This window comes from Eumetopias jubatus, unplaced genomic scaffold (assembly GCF_037043125.1).
Source record: "Eumetopias jubatus isolate StellerSeaLion01/CBP00866 unplaced genomic scaffold, mEumJub1_p1.0 scaffold_16, whole genome shotgun sequence".
NCBI classification, from domain to species: domain Eukaryota; kingdom Metazoa; phylum Chordata; class Mammalia; order Carnivora; family Otariidae; genus Eumetopias; species Eumetopias jubatus.
The window spans coordinates 20,904,011-20,924,296 of NW_028274822.1; the positions used below are offsets into that span (position 1 = coordinate 20,904,011).

Consider the following 20,286-nt stretch of genomic DNA (forward strand, 5'->3'; position numbering starts at 1 on the left):
CTGGCTTGCGGTGCGCATGCGTGGCGCTCTGCGCCTGGGGCAGCGGGGCGAGGGGCGGGGGCCGCGGGGGAAAGAGGGTGCCGCGGGGCGTTTGGTAGCACTCCATGCTGGGAAATGTAGTTTCTCCCTCCTCATCTTTCTGGGGTGGAGGTGGAGAGGGGGGGTGTCCGGATTGCGTCTGCGTCGCTGCCCCGCATGCCCTCCCCACCTCCGTCAACGCTCTTTGGGGCCACTCGGCGCTGACGACAGGCTGAGCTTCCCACTGCGGGCTCCCCGGGCGTGTGTGAGGGGATGAGGTGGGGAAGGAGACTCGGGGGCGCTGGCGGCTGCCATGTTGACTTCGGCCTCTCCGCTTTCGGAGCACCCCCTCCCATTATAAAAGACACCACCTCCAGCCGGGGTTGGAGGGGCAGCTCCCCAGACAACATCCTTCCCTCTCTCCTCAGTGCCTTCCACATCGCATCCCTGCGCCCGGGCCTTCTGGTCTGGCTGCCAGCCCCTCACTCTCAGAGCAGATGCGGGATTGGAGGAGGGAGTTTGGCCAGGAATGGGATTTAACAAATTCCTTGGGGACCTTGATTCCCAGGGAAGAATGGCAGTGACCCAGCACGGATTTGGGGACCCAGTCAGGCAGCCCAGAGAAAGGGAGATTATACAAACAGATGTAAAGACCCACTAACAACATGTGTGACTCTGTCTACGAGGCTGGGACAGGCTATGAGGTGGGAAGAATCCAGTTTCAACCAAGTGGTGTATCAAAAAAAGATGCCATCTCAATATTGGTTTATGTTTATTTTCCACTGACTCTGGGTGAAGATATCCCTGACCATTACTCCACCTGAATATGTTTCCAGTTCATCCGATGTTACATCACCAGGTAATGGCAACTGTAGTCTTGCTCTTTGTTCTCTTTTCACCCTCTCTGGCGCACTAAACTTAGCCTTTCCTTTTTTCTTAGCAAATGAAAAAGTCCACAAGCCATAAAATTCAGTTAAGTGGCTCAATTAAACATATTTATTGTGGCAGTAAGTGCTAGGGATTTGAAAATGAGTGGAAGTCCCTGCAGGAATTTATACTCTAGTGCTATGTTCCAGTAATTGGTGCCTTTTCTAGATCACTCAATATCAAGCATGTTGCTGATTGGAAATAAAGAACTGAGTTATATGTGCTGGGACAAGCACAGGTCAGGGACTAGCCAAGGATTGTTAATGGCATGAGCTAAAAATGTTAGACATCTTTATTTACATTCCACCTGAATGTTTTTTTAACCTGTCCTTCTCTAAGATAATTTCTTAAAGGTTCTTTTCATAAACACGATTATTAACATTTCTCTTACTGCCTTTTGCTTTCGCATATATAGCAAATGTTTCCTAATGAGGACATAAAGTAAAAACAAAAGACATGGAGAAAATGTAAAGGAAGTGATCAAATATATTGACTTAATTCATGGATTAAAATAATTTTCCTTTGTTCCTTCACAGGTTAAGGGATATGGAGATCTCCACAAGGATTTGGAGAAGAGTCCCAATAATTATTAAAATTCTGGACTAGATCTATTAGGAAAGGTAAGGAAACCAAACGTCTACTAGGAAAAAGGAGTTGTAATGGTTTTTCTAAAGCTTTTCAAATATAGATGTCAACTAGGTGTTATGCCTTGCTGGAGAACTAAACAAGGGAAAGTGGATTTATGATCCAACTTAGAGCTTTAAGCGAGAGCTAATTAAGACATGGTTCTGATAATTAAACTTTAAGGAGTTTTATTGAGGCAGCTCTTTGGAGAGTTTTTTAAAAGGTAGATTTAAATGTCATTTCAAGAAAAGAAACTAATGTTTCTGATCATCGAGAAGGGGTCCCACACTGTTTCAATCACTTTTGCATTTATTAACTCACTTAATCCTTATAATGACCCCATGAGATAGGTATTACCATCCCCAATCTATACATGTAAAAACTGAAGTTCAAAGGTTGAGCAATTTATTCAAAATAATATAGTGTGTGGTGAGTGGCAAAGTTAAGATTTGAATCCAGCTGTGTGTTGTCATATTCCTTCCACCATAAAACCACCCTAAATGAAAACTAGATAATGAACCAAAGGACCAACGAGACTCCAGTTTCTTGAACCCATTCAGAACAGAAATAGTATCTTACTCAACTGTTTTTGCCACACCTACTACAGTACCTAATCACTAGTAAAGGGTTCCATAAATATGTTCATATTGAATTGATTTGAACTTGATCCTGTCTCAAGAGGAAACATTTAAACAAAGACACCAATGAAGAGGAATCTGTCATTCATATTTGGGAAGAATGTTACAAGCAGAGGGAAAAGCAAGTACAAAGATCCTGAGGTAGGAAGATGCTTGGTTGTATTTGAGGAACAGCCAAGTCAATATGATTGGAGCTGAGGTGGAAGAGAAGACAGGTAGGAGTTGCCTTTGGAGAGGAAGCCAAATGTCAGATCATTTAGTCCCATTGCCCTCACTTTAAAAAGACTAATTCCCAAAAACACATGATTAACAGATTATGATGCTTTATAAGAGAAAGGAAGCATGATTAAGCTGTTGGAAATATTAATGATTTATTGAATAACTATTACGTGCCAGGCAATGGGCGAGGACATTTAAATGCATTATCTCATTTCATGCTCACATTAATTCTACAGAGTTAGTTATTATCCCAGAAAATGGAAAAATGGAAATATTGAATAATGTGGTTCACAACTAGTGGCAGAGACAGGATTTGACCCAGGTCTCTTTGAGTCCAAAGCCTACTCTTTGTACTATACCACATTTTCTCATTTGAATGATTATGAAGAAGGAAGAAGGAATTCATGCATTCATACACTTAGCAATTATTAAGTAAAAACTTAACAAAAAATAAGTAGCTATTGTTCATTATTATGTAACAGATACTGTAGAAATAGTATTAAAATGTAATAGAGCATTTAAAAATTGTTTTGTATAGTTATATTTTTACCAGTTGTCTGTTTTTACAACTTTGCAGGTAGAGGGACTATAAGGCACTTGCCCAAGAAACTGCTCAAGAAGTTTTAGAATACAGTCAAGACACATCAGGCTGGAAAGTGGTTTAGACTTCAGTAAGAAAATAAGTTAAATATGTTTCAAGAGTTTATTTTTTAATGAGAAGTGATTCAAAAAGACTTCCAAAAATATTTTTTATGACCAAAAAATATATTTTTACTTCTTGTTTGTATTTTTTTTTCTGTATTTGACAGCTAATTTATTTCTGGATTTTTATTCCCCTTTGAGAAAAAGATAACTGTTTCCAGCAAGGCTTCTAAAAAATTCCATGGAAATCTGTGAGTACAATTTCCTTTTGATAGTTGTTTTGAATTCAGTGGCATTGATGTATCTAGAATTCAGTGCTGGTTCATTAGCTATAACATTGCTTGTTAGTGATCAGGAAATAGAAATTAATTATAAAGTCACTGGGTTGAAATGTGATATTAATAAATTAGAGCAGTTATGTACCACCTAATCATTTTCAAACTTGACGACAATCAGGAAAAAAAGTCAAGTGAATAATTCATTAAGATAGGAAATTTCTACCTCAAGAAATAATTACTATAAAAGCAGATTGGTATTTTCTTGATCACAGTAGTGTTTTGTGGCCTTTCAAACATTTCACCTTTCCATTAAATGAACCACTAAAAAATAAAATTTATTTCCCCAATTTACTTCTCTTGCTGATATATGTAATGTTTTCTGAAAGCTGCTTTTGAGGATACTTTTGAGGATCCCGTTATTTCAAATATAACTACACTGAGAGAAATTGTGCTGACATTTTTAATCTTAAGAGTTCATTCATTGCTCATGATATCACATTAATGCAAATAGATCATTGTATGTTATCAAAATCACTTTTTTCCTTGTTTTTATCTTTTAGCCTATAGGAGGGGTTAACATAAGCTGTTTATTGATCACAAGTTGTGCTTAAGACCCCCAAACTAGTAAAATTTTTACCCATTACAGTTAGATCTGTGCATGGCTTACAGACTGTTTTCACAATTCAGCAGTTTTATGATTTTGTCCTGCACTTAGCCAGGGACAGCTAGCTTGGAAGTTCTGTAACCAATCACTCCTCAGAGGGAACAGTCGTGGGCATACAGACATTCTTCCAGAACAGCAGCAGAGAGTATGATTTTATTTTAAGGTGGTCAGAATATATTATGTGTCAGAGGTTATATTTCAGTCTCTTAAGCCAGTAAGACTTCAGCTCCCTGTTGACGTTTTCAGTTTGGAAAATGCTTGTAAGTCACCAACCCATATCTTGCATTGAATGCTTCTGTGAGGGGCAGCCTAGTACATCCAATATGATTGTTCTGAGTAGGGGCAACCTAGTACATCTAGTATGATTATTCCTGAATAAGAGCAGTCTGGCACATCCAGTATAATTATTATGAGTGGGCAGTCTTTCACATTAACTCTGATTATTCCATAGTAGTGGCAGCCTGATACATGCAATCAGAATGCTCTGAGTAGGGACATCCTAGTGTATACACTCTGATTGTTCTGCGTAGAGCCTAGTACATCTAATCTGATTGCTCAGAGTAGGGGCAACCTAGTATAACACCCTTGTGATTGATTTAATTAGAGGCAGCCCAGTACATCCTCCTGATTGCTCTGTATGGGGCAACCTAGGACATACAATCTGGTAACTTCTAATAGGGGCATCTTAGTACATCCATTCTGATTGCTCTGAGTAGGTGCAATTCGTCCATCCCTTCTTACTGCTCCTGAGAAAGGGAAGCCTTGTACATAAACTCTTATTGCTCTGAGGCTGGGCAGCCTAGAACATACAATCTAATTACTTCTGATGGGAGCAGCCTAGTACATGCACTCTGATTTCTCTGGGTAGGAGCAGCCTAGTATACCTCTTTTGTTTGCTCTGAGTAGGGGCAGCCAAGTACATCCCCTCTTCTGTAGGTAGGAGCAGTCTAGTACATGCACTCTGATTGCTCTGAATAGGGGCAACCTATACATCCACTCTGATTGCTCTGAGTAGGGGTATCCTAGTACATCCATTCTAATTACTCTAATAGGGGCGGCCTAGTGCATCTGCTCTGATGGCTCTGAGTAAAAGCATCCTCATACCTCCATTCTAATATCTTGAATAGATACAACATAAGATATCCACTCTATTTGCTCTGAGCCAGGGCAGTCTACTGCATATACACAGCCTTCCACACCTGAACCCCCCTGCCAGAGATGAGTGTGATCTTATGTTGTTCATCTAACTGTATCTCTCCCTACTTCTGGCTGGTCTTCTTGTGCTTTTGCATTAGTTCCATGTAATTCTTCTAATTGTTCACTAACAAAGTATTTTTTTTTCAAAAATTTCTCCACATTTTGTTCCAAATGAAATCTATTTTCTCAGCCACAGCCGAGATGCTGCCAGCTCATTTTGTCTTGCCTTTGCCCCTGAGCAGAACCTATGCACTATTACTGGAGCTGAGTGACACCTCCATCCATGAGGAGGAAGGGGATGTGAGGGTGGCATTGGGGAGAAATGGTACCGTGACTTCAGCTTGCCCCTCTTGTAGGGGGGAGGGGAAATAAGCCCCAGTATATACTGCATTGGACAGAGTTCTCACCCTATCAGTAAACTCTGGGTGGGGATAATGAAGCCCCAGTCTTCTCAGCAGTGCCTGCTGGGCATAGAGTATGTAGCATGAGCTGGGGGGTGCAAGAATGAGAGATGTCAGTGTCCCGCCCCTCCTAGGATGAAACCATAGCCCAGACTGGGAGTTAGTGGGGAGAGGGAGGTCCTCTTGGCTTTCAGGGGTGAGGAGGTGTTGCCTAGAAGTTGATTGTGGCTCATTTGGTACAGACTCTTACTTTTCTTACCTAGATTTAGTAGGCTTTCTTGAATGAATGTTTCTCCATTTCCTGAATGTCCTTAGGTCATTTTCTAGAGAATTTAAATTGTTGTTTCTTAAAGTCATTTCATCAGTTATTTCACTATGGAGGAGGGTTTACTAAAATCCTCACACAGCTACTCTGGAAGTCCCACCCCCAATTCTAATATCACATAGGATATGACAAAAATATGATCACTAAAAGCCTGTGACTATTTCATCATCTTACAGATGCTTCCCCAAATTTGCAATTCTAGTGTGCCAAAATAGGCACTTTACATTATTTTTCTCCCCCCCCCCATCCTTCTGGTTACTCTTTTGGCATTCATTCACAAAAATCATAAAAGGCTATAAAGTGATTTGGAGACATTAAAATTAGTATGTTGATACAAATCCACACATACTAAAAGGTTTCCATTGCTGCCTCATAGCTTCATGAAATGTATGGTCTGTAAAAAGTGTAACAATGTATTCCGATCTATCAGTTATTCCATATACCAGCCACAGTTTGTCAGAAACTGTAAAAGACAAGAGAAAATAGTTAAAATATTTTGAATTTGACCTGAGATCATTTCATGTATAATGAGAAAAAAGCTTCATTATAGATCATAGTAAAATATCTAATGAACTGTTCATCTTAACGATCAGTAGATATAAGAATATAGTTCTTAGATTCAAGTGTGACAAAATTGGTATCTCTGGAGAGCCTTGAACACAGTAGATACTAAATTGCTCATTGAGTGATAGGCTCAAGTACTCAAGACACACAAATGTTTTGTGTTTTCAGAGAGGCTTAATATTTACATATTTTTAAAAGCCACTAATATACCTCCAATTAGTGAATTAAGATAAGGTAATTTTTGACTAGTAGCCTACCCTCTGCCCAAGACACCACTTTATCTATGTTTTATAATCTTCCAAAAAGCAAAATAAGTAATTTCTGCCTTGTAGTCATATAATACCTGTAACTTATACTTTTCTCACCTTTACAAATGATTGGAAAATAAACAAATCAGCCACTGAGTAGACAGCCTAAACCAGGGGTAGAGAGTAAGTAAATATTTTAGGCTTTGCAGCTCCTACGGTCTCTGTTACAACTACTTAGCTCAGCCATTATAGCATAGAAACACAATACATAAATAGACAAATTTTTGTGCCATTATAGCACAAGGGCACTAACATTAGTAGACAGACAATACATTAATGAATAAGTATGGCTGTGTTTCAGTAAAACTAATGACAAAAACAGGAAGTAGGCTAGACTTGACCTATAGACCATAGGTTGCCAAACCCTGTCCTAAATAGTAGATAGGGAAAAATCACAAATCCTCAAATGTTGATAAACTTATATGTATATTAGGGACCTTTCCCTAAATCACATGAGATAGTCAACATTTTCTTATAAAATAGGCTTTGTGTCAGATTACCGCAGGCGAGGCTAAGCTATGATGTTAGGTGTATTAAATGCATTTTCAATTTAAGATACTCTCAACTTATGATGGTTTATCTCAGTGTAACCTCATCGTAAATCAAGGAAGATCTGTATATATTAGTTAGAAATACAAAAAGGTTTTATCCATGGGACTCCTGGGTGGCTCAGACAGTTAAGCGTCTGCCTTCAGCTCAGGTCATGATCCCAGAGTTCTGGGATCGAGCCCCACATAGGGCTTCCTGCTGAGGGAGCCTGCTTCTCCCTCTCCCTCTGCCTGCCACTCCCCCTGATTGTACTCTCTCTTTCTCTCTGTCAAAATAAATAAAATCTTAAAAAAAAAAAAGTTTTATCCTCAAAGTTTATAGTATAATTAAAGAGAGAGAACAGATTAATAAAAAAAAAATCCATGGTAGTAGATACAAATCTCTTCACAGTTTTGTACTTAAATTTTAACTGTGTTATATCTGACTTCTTTTTCATAGGACCTGATAATTATTCAGGTTGTTTTCTCACTATCTTATTCAGAGCTTAATAATAAACTCTTAAAAACTTTGTAGATCTGAAGGAAGGAAACATTACATAGTAAGGAAATTTGAAGATATCTCATAAAGAAAATTAAGGACTAACTGAGCTTTTAAAGAGAAATTAACATACAAAGAAATAGTCTAATGAATTCCTTATTTATTTGCCAAATCATAAAAACAAAGTTTTAGAGGAAGAACCATTCATAAATATGACAATTATTTAGACTAATAATAGTATTTGGTTTTTATCTCACTTCCCCTAGGACTTTTAACTTTTTAGAGTTTTTTTTTTTTAATTTTGATTTTACTTAAACCTATCCCCTCGGTTTGGAAAGAATCATTAACAGGGAGAAGAGTACAGCCAATACTATTCAGACTTCATTTTTATTCAACAACCTTCTGCTAAATAGTGAGTTTTAATCCAGTTTACTCATCTTGTCTTAATTCCATTGATGGATAACCACATCTAATTTAAGTGATGGACAAACACAAAGGTTAGTTACTTGGCCAAATCCTGACATGTTAAAAATAAATGAAATTCAGAGCGCCTGGGTGGCTCAGATGGTTGAGCATCTGTCTTCGACTCAGGTCATGATCCCAGGGTCCTGGGGTCAAGTCCTGCATCAGGCTTCCTGCTCAGTGCGGAGCCTGCTTCTCCCTCTCCCTCTGCCATTCCCTCTGCTTGTGCTCTTCTGTCTATCTCTCTGTCAAATAAATAAATAAAATCTTTAAAAAAATAAAAAAGAGGGGCGCCTGGGTGGCTCAGTTGGTTAAGCATCTGCCTTCGGCTCAGGTCATGATCCCAGGGTCCTGGGATCGAGCCCCACGTCGGGCTCCCTGCTCGGCGGGAAGCCTGCTTCTCCCTCTCCCACTCCCCCTGCTTGTGTTCCCTCTCTCGCTGTATCTCTCTCTCTCTCTCTGTCAATTAAATAAATAAATAAAATCTTTAAAAAAAATTAAAAATAAATAAAATAAAAAATAAATGAAATTCAAAAGTCACTGTGAATAAGGTTCAATTATAACACAGACATGCTCATTCATTATATATTGTCTATGGCTACTTTACTGCTACCCTAGCAAAGTTGAAGAGTTGCAACATAGATCATGTGGCCTGCAAAGCCTGAATTATTTACCATCTGGCCTGAAAAATTTGCTGACCACTGCTTTAGACACATTACATCCTTAAATTAAGAATTGGGTCTAGAAGATACTGAATGTGTGGGGTGCCTGGGTGGCTCAGTTGGTTAAGCGTCTATCTTTGGCTCAAGTCATGATCCCAGGGTCCTGGGATCGAGCCCCACATCAGGCTCCCTGCTCAGCGGGAAGCCTGCTTCTCCCTCTCTCACTCTCCCTGCTTGTGTTCCCTCTCACTGTGTCTCTCTCTCTCTCTGTCAAATAAATAAATAAAATCTTAAAAAAAAAAAAGATACTGAATGTGTAACTACACAAACTTCTCATCAATTACATTTGGCTTATGATAAATATGGCAGGTAAATATTTATGAAAAAGATTTTAGAAAAATCCTAAAAGAAAGTAGCCCCCTCTAAAAAGACAACTATAGAACAGTATAAACAAGATTTGTAGAAAAATACATTTTGAAATAACTTATGTTAGTTATGCCAGTGCTTATTTAAATAAACCTGGCTACTTCCAATTGAATATTAGTGTTTTGAATTGCTGATATTACTTTCAAGTGTTCTTTCCTGTTATTTGCTAAATTAACCTACTTTATGCTATGATAGCATTATATTTTGAGCTTAGATGAAACTTGTTAAATTTTGATTTTCTCTGTTTTGTTAACTGCAGATATCGTGTTGAAGGAATAATTCCAGAATCAACAACTAAACTGATTTCCTCTACAAACCTGAAAACAGTTGCATGGGATAAATCATTGAAAGTGTATAATATGGGGCACCTGGGTGGCTCAGTTGGTTAAGCGACTGCCTGCGGCTCAGGTCATGATCCTGGAGTCCTGGGATCGAGTCCCACATTGGGCTCCCTGCTCAGCAGGGAGTCTGCTTCTCCCTCTGACGCTCTTCCCTCTCGTGCTCTCTACCTCTCATTCTCTCTCTCTCAAATAAATAAATAAAATCTTAAAAAAAAAAAGAAAGTGTATAATATGGTACACAAGATTGATTCAGTAATTTGCTGTATGATAGTGGACTTTTACTGTATCAATATATTTTTAGTTTTATTAGTGATTTAAGTATATTAAACCTGTGTGATGTAGACAATATGATATAGATACTTCATATTTTATAGGCTAGAATTGAAATCTTCATAAAAGTCTTAAAACTTCCCTCATTATTAGTGAAAAGTTTAATTCCGATTAGCTTGATTCTCTTGTAAAGACTTAGCACATTCTGAATCTAGCTAACTCTTGCAGATGTGTGTCTTTGGTCTTGAGGGGTTTGAACTTTATTCACCTCCTCCATTAGGTGGAAAAAAAGATTAAGCATGCCTTGTTGCTAGGAAGTCAGTAGATTTATCTTAGTTATAATACATTAGATAACAGGAATAATGCAGACACATACTGTAGGGACTTAAGAGCAAACAGCATGTAACTTTTTTTAAGAGAAAGGATACAGTATGGAATCACATTATATAGATGGTTGTAGTTTTAGACTTGCTTTCAAATATATTATCTCAAATAAATAGATGAAGAGGGAGTATAAAAACAGAGAAAAGGAAAATACAAGTAATTAGAGTAGAAAGTTTAAGAAGTCATAGAGGTGAGAGAAAAGACCGAATTTAAGAGAGAATCAGGGCAGCACACTATAGACCTCTTATTTATTAAGAATGCTATACTTTGGGGCGCCTGGGTGACTCAGTTGGTTAAGCGACTGCCTTCAGCTCAGGTCCATGATCCTGGAGTCCCGGGATCGAGTCCCACATCGGGCTCCCTGCTCGGCGGGGAGTCTGCCTCTCCCTCTGACCTCCTTCCCTCTCATGCTCTCTCTCTAACATTCTCTCTCTCTCTCAATAAATAAATAAAAAATCTTTAAAAAAAAAATAAGCTGTTTTGAAAAATTGAGTCATAAAGCAAATTTTTATGATTTTCACAAACAATTGCTTTTGCAAAATTCCAGGTCTTTGGTCCTTTGTGTCTCCAAGCCACATTCCACACATCAAAACAAATGTCCCACATATCTGCCATCACCTTATCATTTACTTAGAATTCTGTAGGTTACCTTTGCCTCCTTTTATTAAATTGAATTTAAAGCTTGGGAGTGGGGAGAGGTTGTAGAAAAAAGCCCAGGAAAGTAAATGTTTCATTTTGTAGAAAGGTTCTGAAGTTCCTATCCACAAAAAACACCTTTCCATTACCCTCTTGGGATTTAAACATTCAGTTTGAGAAACATAGTCCATCAGAAATGAAAATTCAAACATTGGACTGTTTCTTTCATGACTGATTATACAGTTCCATTCATACATCATATATTTCTGCTATTATGCAAGTCAACTGTAATAATGGAAAGAATACTATATTTGGCATCAAAAAAACCTAGCAACAGATTCAGAGCAATTATGTGATTTGCCCAGGGACACCACAGCCAGTATGTGGTAGAACCATGACTTAACACTTGATCTCCTAATTCCAAATTCTGTGCCCTTTCCAATATACTACATATCTCTGAGTAGCATTACACTGTAAGAATATTTTACCTTCCTATGAATGTTCATAGTATGCATCTCCAGGGATGTGTTTTAACTGATTCATTCACGCCCATTAATGAGGGAGGGATTTCTGCTCTAGGGTTATAGGGGGTGATCAAACACATGACATCCCACACTAGACAAATGAGATCAACAGCAGTTCATTAATCCTTAGTCACAGCCTGGGAGAGGAGGACTATTCCAACTTTGTTAAATTGGCATTTGTTAAATGGAGCACAGGGTGCCAGATGGCGAGCCACATTTCAACAAAAGACCACAAGAGAAATTGAAATAGAGAAGTTTATTACTCACAAGTCCTGGAAAAAGTACACGGCACACCTCCAGGAGCCACATGGGGAGGTCAAGACAGGGTGCAGGCAGAGGCAGGACCTGAGGCACCAGGGTGCTAAACCAATGTATTTTTCAGAATATATTACCTAGCCAGTGTGAACCGGTAGAAATAGTACTGTCCTGGGAATCAGGAACATGGGTTCTAGTTCTGTACTTATCTCTAGTTTGCATGTGATTTAATCTCTTAGGCTTCAATGTCTTCAACTAAAAATTCAGAGTAGGGGCACCTGGGTGGCTCAGTCATTAAGCTTCTGCCTTCGGCTCAGGTCATGATCCCAGGGTCCTGGGATCGAGCCCTGCATCGGGCTCCCTGCTCAGTGGGAAGCCTGCTTCTCCCTCTCCCACTCCCCCTGCTTGTGTTCCCTCTCTCCCTGTGTCTCTCTCTGTCAAATGAATAAATCTTTAAAAAATAATAAAAAAATAAAAATTCAAAGAATAGATGACAACAAGATTCCATTCTGAATTTTCTACACTTACAATAATTCCTTACCAGATGTATGATTTACAAATTACTTTCTCCCATTCTGTACATTGCCTTTTCATTTTATTTATGGTTTCCTTTGCTGTGCAGAGCTTTTTAGTTTGATGTAGTCCCATTGGCTTAATTTTGCTTTTGTTACCTTGCACTTATATATCTAATGATTCTTTAACACTGAAAATGCAAGATGATAACTTCTTATAACTTCAAAGCCCTGCTTTTTCCAAATAGTAGCTAAACTTATGCAGTGAAATTCTTTGGGAAGTGATACAAAGAATAAATATCAAATAACTGTTGCAATCTTTATGGTTTGATTTGTTCCAGGACACATTCATATGTCATACCATTACACCAAGTTTCGCCATGGGCTCAATTTCCCCCCGAGACTTTATCGACTTAGTGTACTTCGAGCACTACGAAGGGAATATGGATATTATCAGTTGTAAGTTGAAACATTTTGCCCACATTTTGGAATTAGTATAAGACATTAATAAATGTGTTTTCCTTTAACCCACAGTTTGGAAGTTACTGTGTTTTCAATTAATTTTTATTTTTTTATTTACTTACTGAGACTGATAAACATATGTATAATATAGACAAAGAATCCTGACATTTTACCCAACACTGGAGGTGCCATTTACATCAGTCAATAATTATGGCATCTCTTGCTTGGCCTTTTTGCAGCTTATACCAAGTAGCCCTGGGTATAGACAGATACTTGCAAAAACCTCACAGCATATATTTTAAAACTACTAAGACACAAAGTTAATCTTTGGATATATAATGTTATATTTGAATCGTGTAGAATGGGCATATTCTGGAACTGATAAAATTCTGTAAGAAATTTCCATTAGATTAGTCTTTATATAAATGTGCTTATATTTCTTTTAGAAATTGAAGGTTTTGATATATCCTTAGCCCTCCCAAAAATGTATCACTATGTAAAATGCAAATGTATAATTATTTCCTAACTTGCTTTATTCACTTAAAACATACCAGTTCATACCACAAAGATCTTTGGACTCAGATAAATGTAGTAACTCCTAGTGAAGGGACTTTGGTAGGACAGTGGCCTAGAGCCCTGTTTTTCTCCAGATTTCAATTTAATCTCACCATTCCTATCTGAATAGCCTTCTCTATCGTAAACTTCTTGGGGATAGGACAGTTAAGTGCTGTTAATTATTATTTTCCAACAAGGTTTCATTTGCTCTGCTTTGTCTGTAGGACTCAAGTTTCAGAGTCCAGACTGCGTCATCGTTCTGCTAACAGCACTCACTTAAACACAGTTCTGTTGCAGCATGCCACCAAGGCCTGAGATTCAGTGCTTCTCTGTAGGCGTCTCTTACAGTTTCATACAGTTGTCTCCTTCTTAAATGAGAGTACATAAAATTTTATTCACCGTCTACAGCACAAAATACTGCATGTCTGAATTATAGGTCTGTTATTTTCTGTATTTTGAAGCAGACCACTTCAACCTCATTTTTAGTGGTCAGAGGGAAAGTAAAAAAGAATTATCGAAGTTAAAATCAACAAATAGTAGTAGTACTCAATCACCCAGTGATCAATACTAAATCTGCTTTAAGCAGTTTTCTTTAAATGAATTTTTGATGAATACTGAGTTTTCTTCTTAATGTTCCCTTTGTTGTTTAACTTACTACGCAGCTTGCTTTGAGCTAAATATTTTGTGTGCATTATTTCACCAATGAGGAAACTAAAGTTCACAGAAATTAAGTTACATAGCTAATATGCACCTGAACCAGAATTAAAACTCAAGTCTTCTGAGTTTCCAAAATCTGTGCTATCATACCATATGCCTCACAAAAGACCCAAACCTGTTTGTGGAATATAACAACAACAAAAGATTTTAAAGAAAGACAAGGATAATCTCCATATTTTAAACAGAGAAAAAATGTCTTAAAATCACCTCTGGCAGTACCTCTATGCCAACACATTAGGCTCTGTTGCACAGAAAAAACAAATATATTTAAAAAAATATTTTTAGAGTCTATATAATTATCATAAACAATCATAATCAAATCACTTCCCTTTTACATTCACATACAATATAGTTATGCTGCATAATTCCTAAAACAAACTCTACTGATTTGTAATTATACTTTGAATTAGGTACAGTGAATTGGCAGAAGAGAGCTTTTTTTTTTTAAGATTTATTTATTTATGTTACAGAGAGAGGGCAGGGGGAGGGGAGAGAAAATCCCAAGCTGCCTCCACGCTGGACATGGAGCCCGACCCAGGGCTCGATCCCAGGACCTGAGATCACGACCTGAGCTGGATGCTTAACCAGCTAGGCCACCAGGTGCTCTGGCAGAAAAGAGCATTTAAACTATCTTTATTGGGGGGCCTGGGTGGCTCAGTCGTTAAGCGTCTGCCTTCAGCTCAGGTCAGGATCCCAGGATCCTGGGATCGAGCCCCACGTCGGGCTCCCTGCTCCTCGGGAAGCCTGCTTCTCCGTCTCCCGCTCTCCCTGCTTGTGTTTTCTCTCGTGCTATGTCTCTCTGTGTCAAATAAATAAAATCTTTTAAAAAAAAAACTATCTTTATTGATAGACAAAATAACCGTGTCAAATATTTTATTTAGAAAATGATGAACATGTTGGGTGCCTGGGTGGCTCAGTTGGTTGAGCGGCTGCCTTCGGCTCAGGTCATGATCCTGGAGTCCAGGGATCGAGTCCCGCATTGGGCTCCCTGCTCAGCAGGGAGTCTGCTTCTCCCTCTGACCCTCTCCCCTCTCATGCTCTCTATCTCATTCTCTCTCTCAAATAAATAAAATCTTAAAAAAAAGAAACCTTTAAAAAAAATGATGAACATGTTGTACGTAAATGTTGAATCACATATATTGTACACCTGAAACTAATAATCCACTGTATGTTAACTAACTGGAATTCAAATAAAAACTTAAAAAATAAGTAGATTAAAAAGGATCTAATCTCTAAGAAATAATAAATGATTAACCAAAAAAAATCTTATAAACCCACTATCCTAATGAAATAGTCTTTTCCTTTGTGATTTCTTCTTTTGCTCGAAATCTCAGAAAGTAATTAAATGATACTTTTAATACTTTTTCTTGTATGTAAAGGGTAACAGCATCTTTAGAGATAATAGCATGAGAAAATTTGAGAGGAATTTTCAAATTTTCAAATTTTCAAAATTTGTGGCTATATATGTTCTCCTCTGCAAGAGTAAGTGTTACTTGCTTTTGTTTATTTTATTTTAACAAGTTTTTTAGTTCAATTTGTCATTTCTACTAAAGGGTTCCTAACTCATTGGTAGGAGTGTGTGCTAGCGTACTGTTAGGGGAAAAAAATTGCCCCTAACCTAAATGCAATTTAAAAAATTTTATAAGTATTGGGTGCCTGGGTGGCTCAGTTGGTTAAGCGACTGCCTTCAGCTCAGGTCACGATCTTGGAGTCCCGGGATCGAGTCCCGCATCGGGCTCCCTGCTCAGCGGGGAGTCTGCTTCTCCCTCTGACCCTCCTCCCCCATGTGCTCTCTCTCTCTCTCTCAAATAAAATAAATAAAATCTTTAAAAAAAAGAAAAGAAAAAAGAAACCTTTAAAAAAAATTTTGTAAGTATTTTCATCATCAGAATGGACAATCCCCTAAAAAGTATGCTTTGAGGTCTCTGGGGCTAGTCACACGTACACATTCCCTCCATCCCCTCATCCCCAGTGGGTCTGAACCTGATGATTTCTATTTCTCCATTTGAGTTACTTCTGTGAATTATTAAGGACTTTTTGTAAATTAAAAATACATTTCCCTAGAATTATAATACGCTCACATTTATCAGCAATGAATGCTTTACCCTAAATGAATTCTTTCCAGCGGACTACCTACAAATACCTGCAGAATGAGACCTACAATAGGTACATTTGGAAAGAGCTAGAGAAATCAGAGTAGTCACTGCCTATAAGTAACCAGCCTAGGGATAAATGGTAACATAAAATACACATATTTTGTAAGTGTATGTACATTAATTCAATGTATATCATTTCACAAATTCTTTAAGTTTTAGTTTTTGCTAAATGATATTATACAAGTAAAAGATATTGGCACATAAAAACATGTAAAATTTTATATTGGCCAGATAAAAACCTCTCAATCAGAGGAGGAAAAAAAAAAAACGTGAAGAAAGTCAAAATAAAATTACATTTTAGACTGTATTCCTTAATGTTTTCTCTACTGAATTAGAGAACTGAAATTCACAATTATGTACATTAATGGACAGGATCATTGGTGCAGATGGTAACAATGGTGGTCTTTCCACCCACCTGTCAATTTTGAATCTATGGTCAAGACTTTATTCTCCACAGCAGGAGAAATCAAAACAAGGGAAGGATTACTGCTTCAGATCAGTTGGATAAATCAATGGTTGGCAGGGACTGTAGTTGGGAAGCCCCACATTCTGATGTGTGTTTCACAGGCTAAGTCTCCTTCCTGCATCTTGTCAACTTTCCCTTTCCACTGCAAAAAACATGGGACAAAAGCTCTGATCTAGACATCCCATCTAGGGTGGGAACTCTGCTTAGCATCCTGTTAGAGGAAAAGATACAGTCTCATCCATAGTCTCAGAGAAAGGTACTGACAAAAAAGTGACTCTTTTGTATCTTCTCTTTCCATGCAGCACAACATTTTTGGGCAGCCAACATTTGTAAACAAGTCATATAGTAAACTTATAAAATTTATTATCAGTAGTAAAGGTACTGTTTAGTAAATACTGGAAAGGTCTTCTGAAGCATTTAAAGCCCTAGCAAACTTTAAGACCTTTTCAAAAGCTAGTGAATATTCTCAATCTAGCTGCCTGAGGCACTGTGAAAATAGTCTAAACTCCATAGACAAGAGTATAAGAAAATGGACACAGGGTTTGTTGGAAGAGTGGTCTTCATACCCCCCAAAAGAATTTTGTAAAACTGTACTTTGCCTTGCACATTTTTAAATTAATATTAAAATTTTTCATAGGATTAAGAGGGTGCAATTTTCAGCACTCTAAATATTGACACTCTAAAAAAAGTGTTGTATCATTCTTGTAAACATATCCAATAAACTCTGAATACCATAATAACTGGAAACCTACCATAACTATCAATTTCAAAATACATACAACCTCTAACAGTCAGAAATTTACGTCATTGATTTTCTCCTTGCTCCCACGTTCTTACTTTTTCCCCCATATAATTTAGTCCTAATAGAATATATTTTATGGTTTGAATTCTTTTATTCTTTTATTAATCACCCTGTCATTCTTCTTTGAAAAATTAAGTGTTTAATTTTAAAAATCCATTTTATTTCCTGTGACCTTAAGTATCTAAATGTTACAAAATATATGTGTGTACTAGATTAAATTATTATTACATGATCAAAATAAAAAATATATTACCAAATGTTACATAACTACTAAATATAAAAGCAAACTTAATGAAAACACACCTTTTATTATTAGCAAAACTTAAATAGCACTTACTTTGTGCCAGGAACTTTATAAACAATTTACATATATTGATTCATTTGGTCCTCCCAATAACCTCGTGAAGTAGGTACTACTATCTCCATTTTGCAGAAAGAAAATGGAAGTCCAGAGAGATTAAGTAATTTTCTCGAGGTTAAACATAGGTAATAGCAAAGCTCAGCTTCAAACCAGTGCAAACTGGTTCCAGAGTCCATGCTTCTAACAATTACAACTCATTTAACTGTGTATTGATAACACTAATAAAATGAGATAGCACTTACTATTGTCTACTCTACTTTGCATTTTTATGAATGTAAGCACTGAGAAAATGTTTGCATAAATAAATGGGTTAAAATGAAAAGAGTGTAATTCCAGGACTTTCATTAAATGCCTTGAATTCTTTTGTGTTATGTACCATAAATTACATAGTGACCTATAATCAAAAACTATTTTTAATGACCTATCAGCTGACAACTAAGTTAGATCCTTAAATTCTATTGAAAGCAAAGAATTGACGACATGACTTGGTAAGGATTTATTACCCAATCACTAGTCATTCACTTTCTGTCATTCACTTTTTTATATGCCAGAGTACCACTTTTTTATATGCCAGTATGCTAAAGTACCATAGTATTCAGGGAAGATGACAGTACCTTTGTTCTGTAAAGCAACAGAAGGATGATATGAACAGGCTAGTGGAAAAGGAGAAGCCTACATTTCCATCAGAGATGGACTCAGATCAGTCTAGGGAAAAGGTACATATGGAAGTTAGAGATTTGTAAATTTATTCCTTTAAATGTTATTCATTCTCTCATACCCTTTGGAAAGTCTTCACATACTCCAGTTTGAAGATTACTGGGTTAGAATATAAAATGCTACAGTCCTCCTAATGTCATTTGGAAAGAATATTTCAAAATATTAAATGCACAAAACCTTTGACCTAGAAATTCCATGTATTTGTAGAAGTGCAAATGGATACATTACAAAGATGTTTTATTGCAGCTTTATTTATAGTAGCAAAAAGTGAGGAAAAAACCCAAATGATAATCAATAAAGGATTGATTACATAGAGAATGAAATACTATAATTATAATACAGTCATGAAAAACAAGCAGATATGTATGTATCAACAGAAAGAAGTTCATGATATTCTTCTAAGAGGGAAAAGAAAGCTAGTTGCAGAAAAAGGTTATCTTATTTTTTAAAAAACGTGTGGGGTAGGTATACATATATGTATGCTATCTTTGTATATACATAGACAATAGTCTGAGAAGATACAGACGAAAGTATAAATAGTGATTAGCTCTGGGGAACAGGATAATTATGAAAATTCTGTATTGTTTAAATTTTTATAAGCATACATTACTTTTGTAATTTAAAAAAGTTAACAAAATGGCAAAAAGGAAAAGCTGACTGAAGACTGTAACGTATAGTCTGACTACTTAATATTTCTATGTAAAATGTTTATGAGTGCAAATCACTCTGCCCTTTTTTTGTACCCTTCCTTCCCCCCCTTCCTTCAGTAACTGTTTGTCTATCATCAGCACTTTGGAGGGAATCCATGGTGAATGAGACAAGAATCCTGCTTTCTATAAAGTTATAAATTCAATAGATAAATCTAAAAATCTTTATATTTTTTAACTCTTCCTTTGTTTACAGGAACCCAGCACATTCCAAACTAGTGATGTTTATCCAGACAGAAATGAGAGGAAAATTGTCCCCATCAATAATTGAAGCAACCATGCCTTCCAACTTAGTAAGCTTCGTCCTCAATGCAAAGGATGGAATGCAGCCACTCAGCTCCAGTAGGACGTGGATACCATCATAGTGGTCACTCATCATTCCTAAAGGAGTGAGGCCATAGAAGAGCATGTGTGGCAGTTACTGCAGTTTACTTCCAAGTCAGTATGCATAAATACTGTTACACTATTCTAGACTGTATCCTTGTACAAATTACTGAAGGCATTCTGTGGAAGTAAGAACTCATAGTTGTACAAGAGAACAGCATTAAATATAGTTTTTAATCTCATATAAGGATGATGTTAATAACAAATGTTCTTTTTTTTTTTAAGATATTTATTTATTTGGGCGCCTGGGTGGCTCAGTTGGTTAAGTGACTGCCTTCGGCTCAGGTCATGATCCTGGAGTCCCGGGATCGAGTCCCACAGGGAGTCTGCTTCTCCCTCTGACCCTCCCCCCTCTCGTGCTCTATCTCATTCTCTCTCTCAAATAAATAAATAAAATATTAAAAAAAAGAAGATGTGGTATGTATATATACAATGGAATATTACTCAGCCAAAAAAAGGGGGGGCATGAAATCCTGACTTTTGTAACAACATGGATGGACCTAGAGGGTAATATGCTAAGTGAAATAAGTCAGACAAAGACAAATGCCATATGATTTCACTTATATGTGGAATCTAAGGGGAAAAAAACAAATGAACAAACAAAACAGAAACAGATGCATAGATACAGAGAACAAATTGATGCTTGCCAGAGCAGA

At 37.2% G+C, this 20,286-nt stretch overlaps 1 protein-coding gene across 1 annotated transcript; it reads left to right on the forward strand.

The window, feature by feature from the left end:
* The first annotated feature begins 2,273 nt into the window (after nt 1-2,273).
* On the forward strand, nt 2,274-19,679 carry STARD6 (StAR related lipid transfer domain containing 6). Its single transcript, XM_088019393.1, is given in 10 exon segments — nt 2,274-2,348; nt 3,008-3,097; nt 3,270-3,319; nt 9,641-9,731; nt 9,942-9,974; nt 12,645-12,766; nt 13,334-13,356; nt 15,459-15,519; nt 19,443-19,571; nt 19,573-19,679. Coding segments are annotated over 10 exon segments (741 nt in total). The 3' UTR covers nt 19,640-19,679.
* Nucleotides 19,680-20,286: the final 607 nt, after the last annotated feature.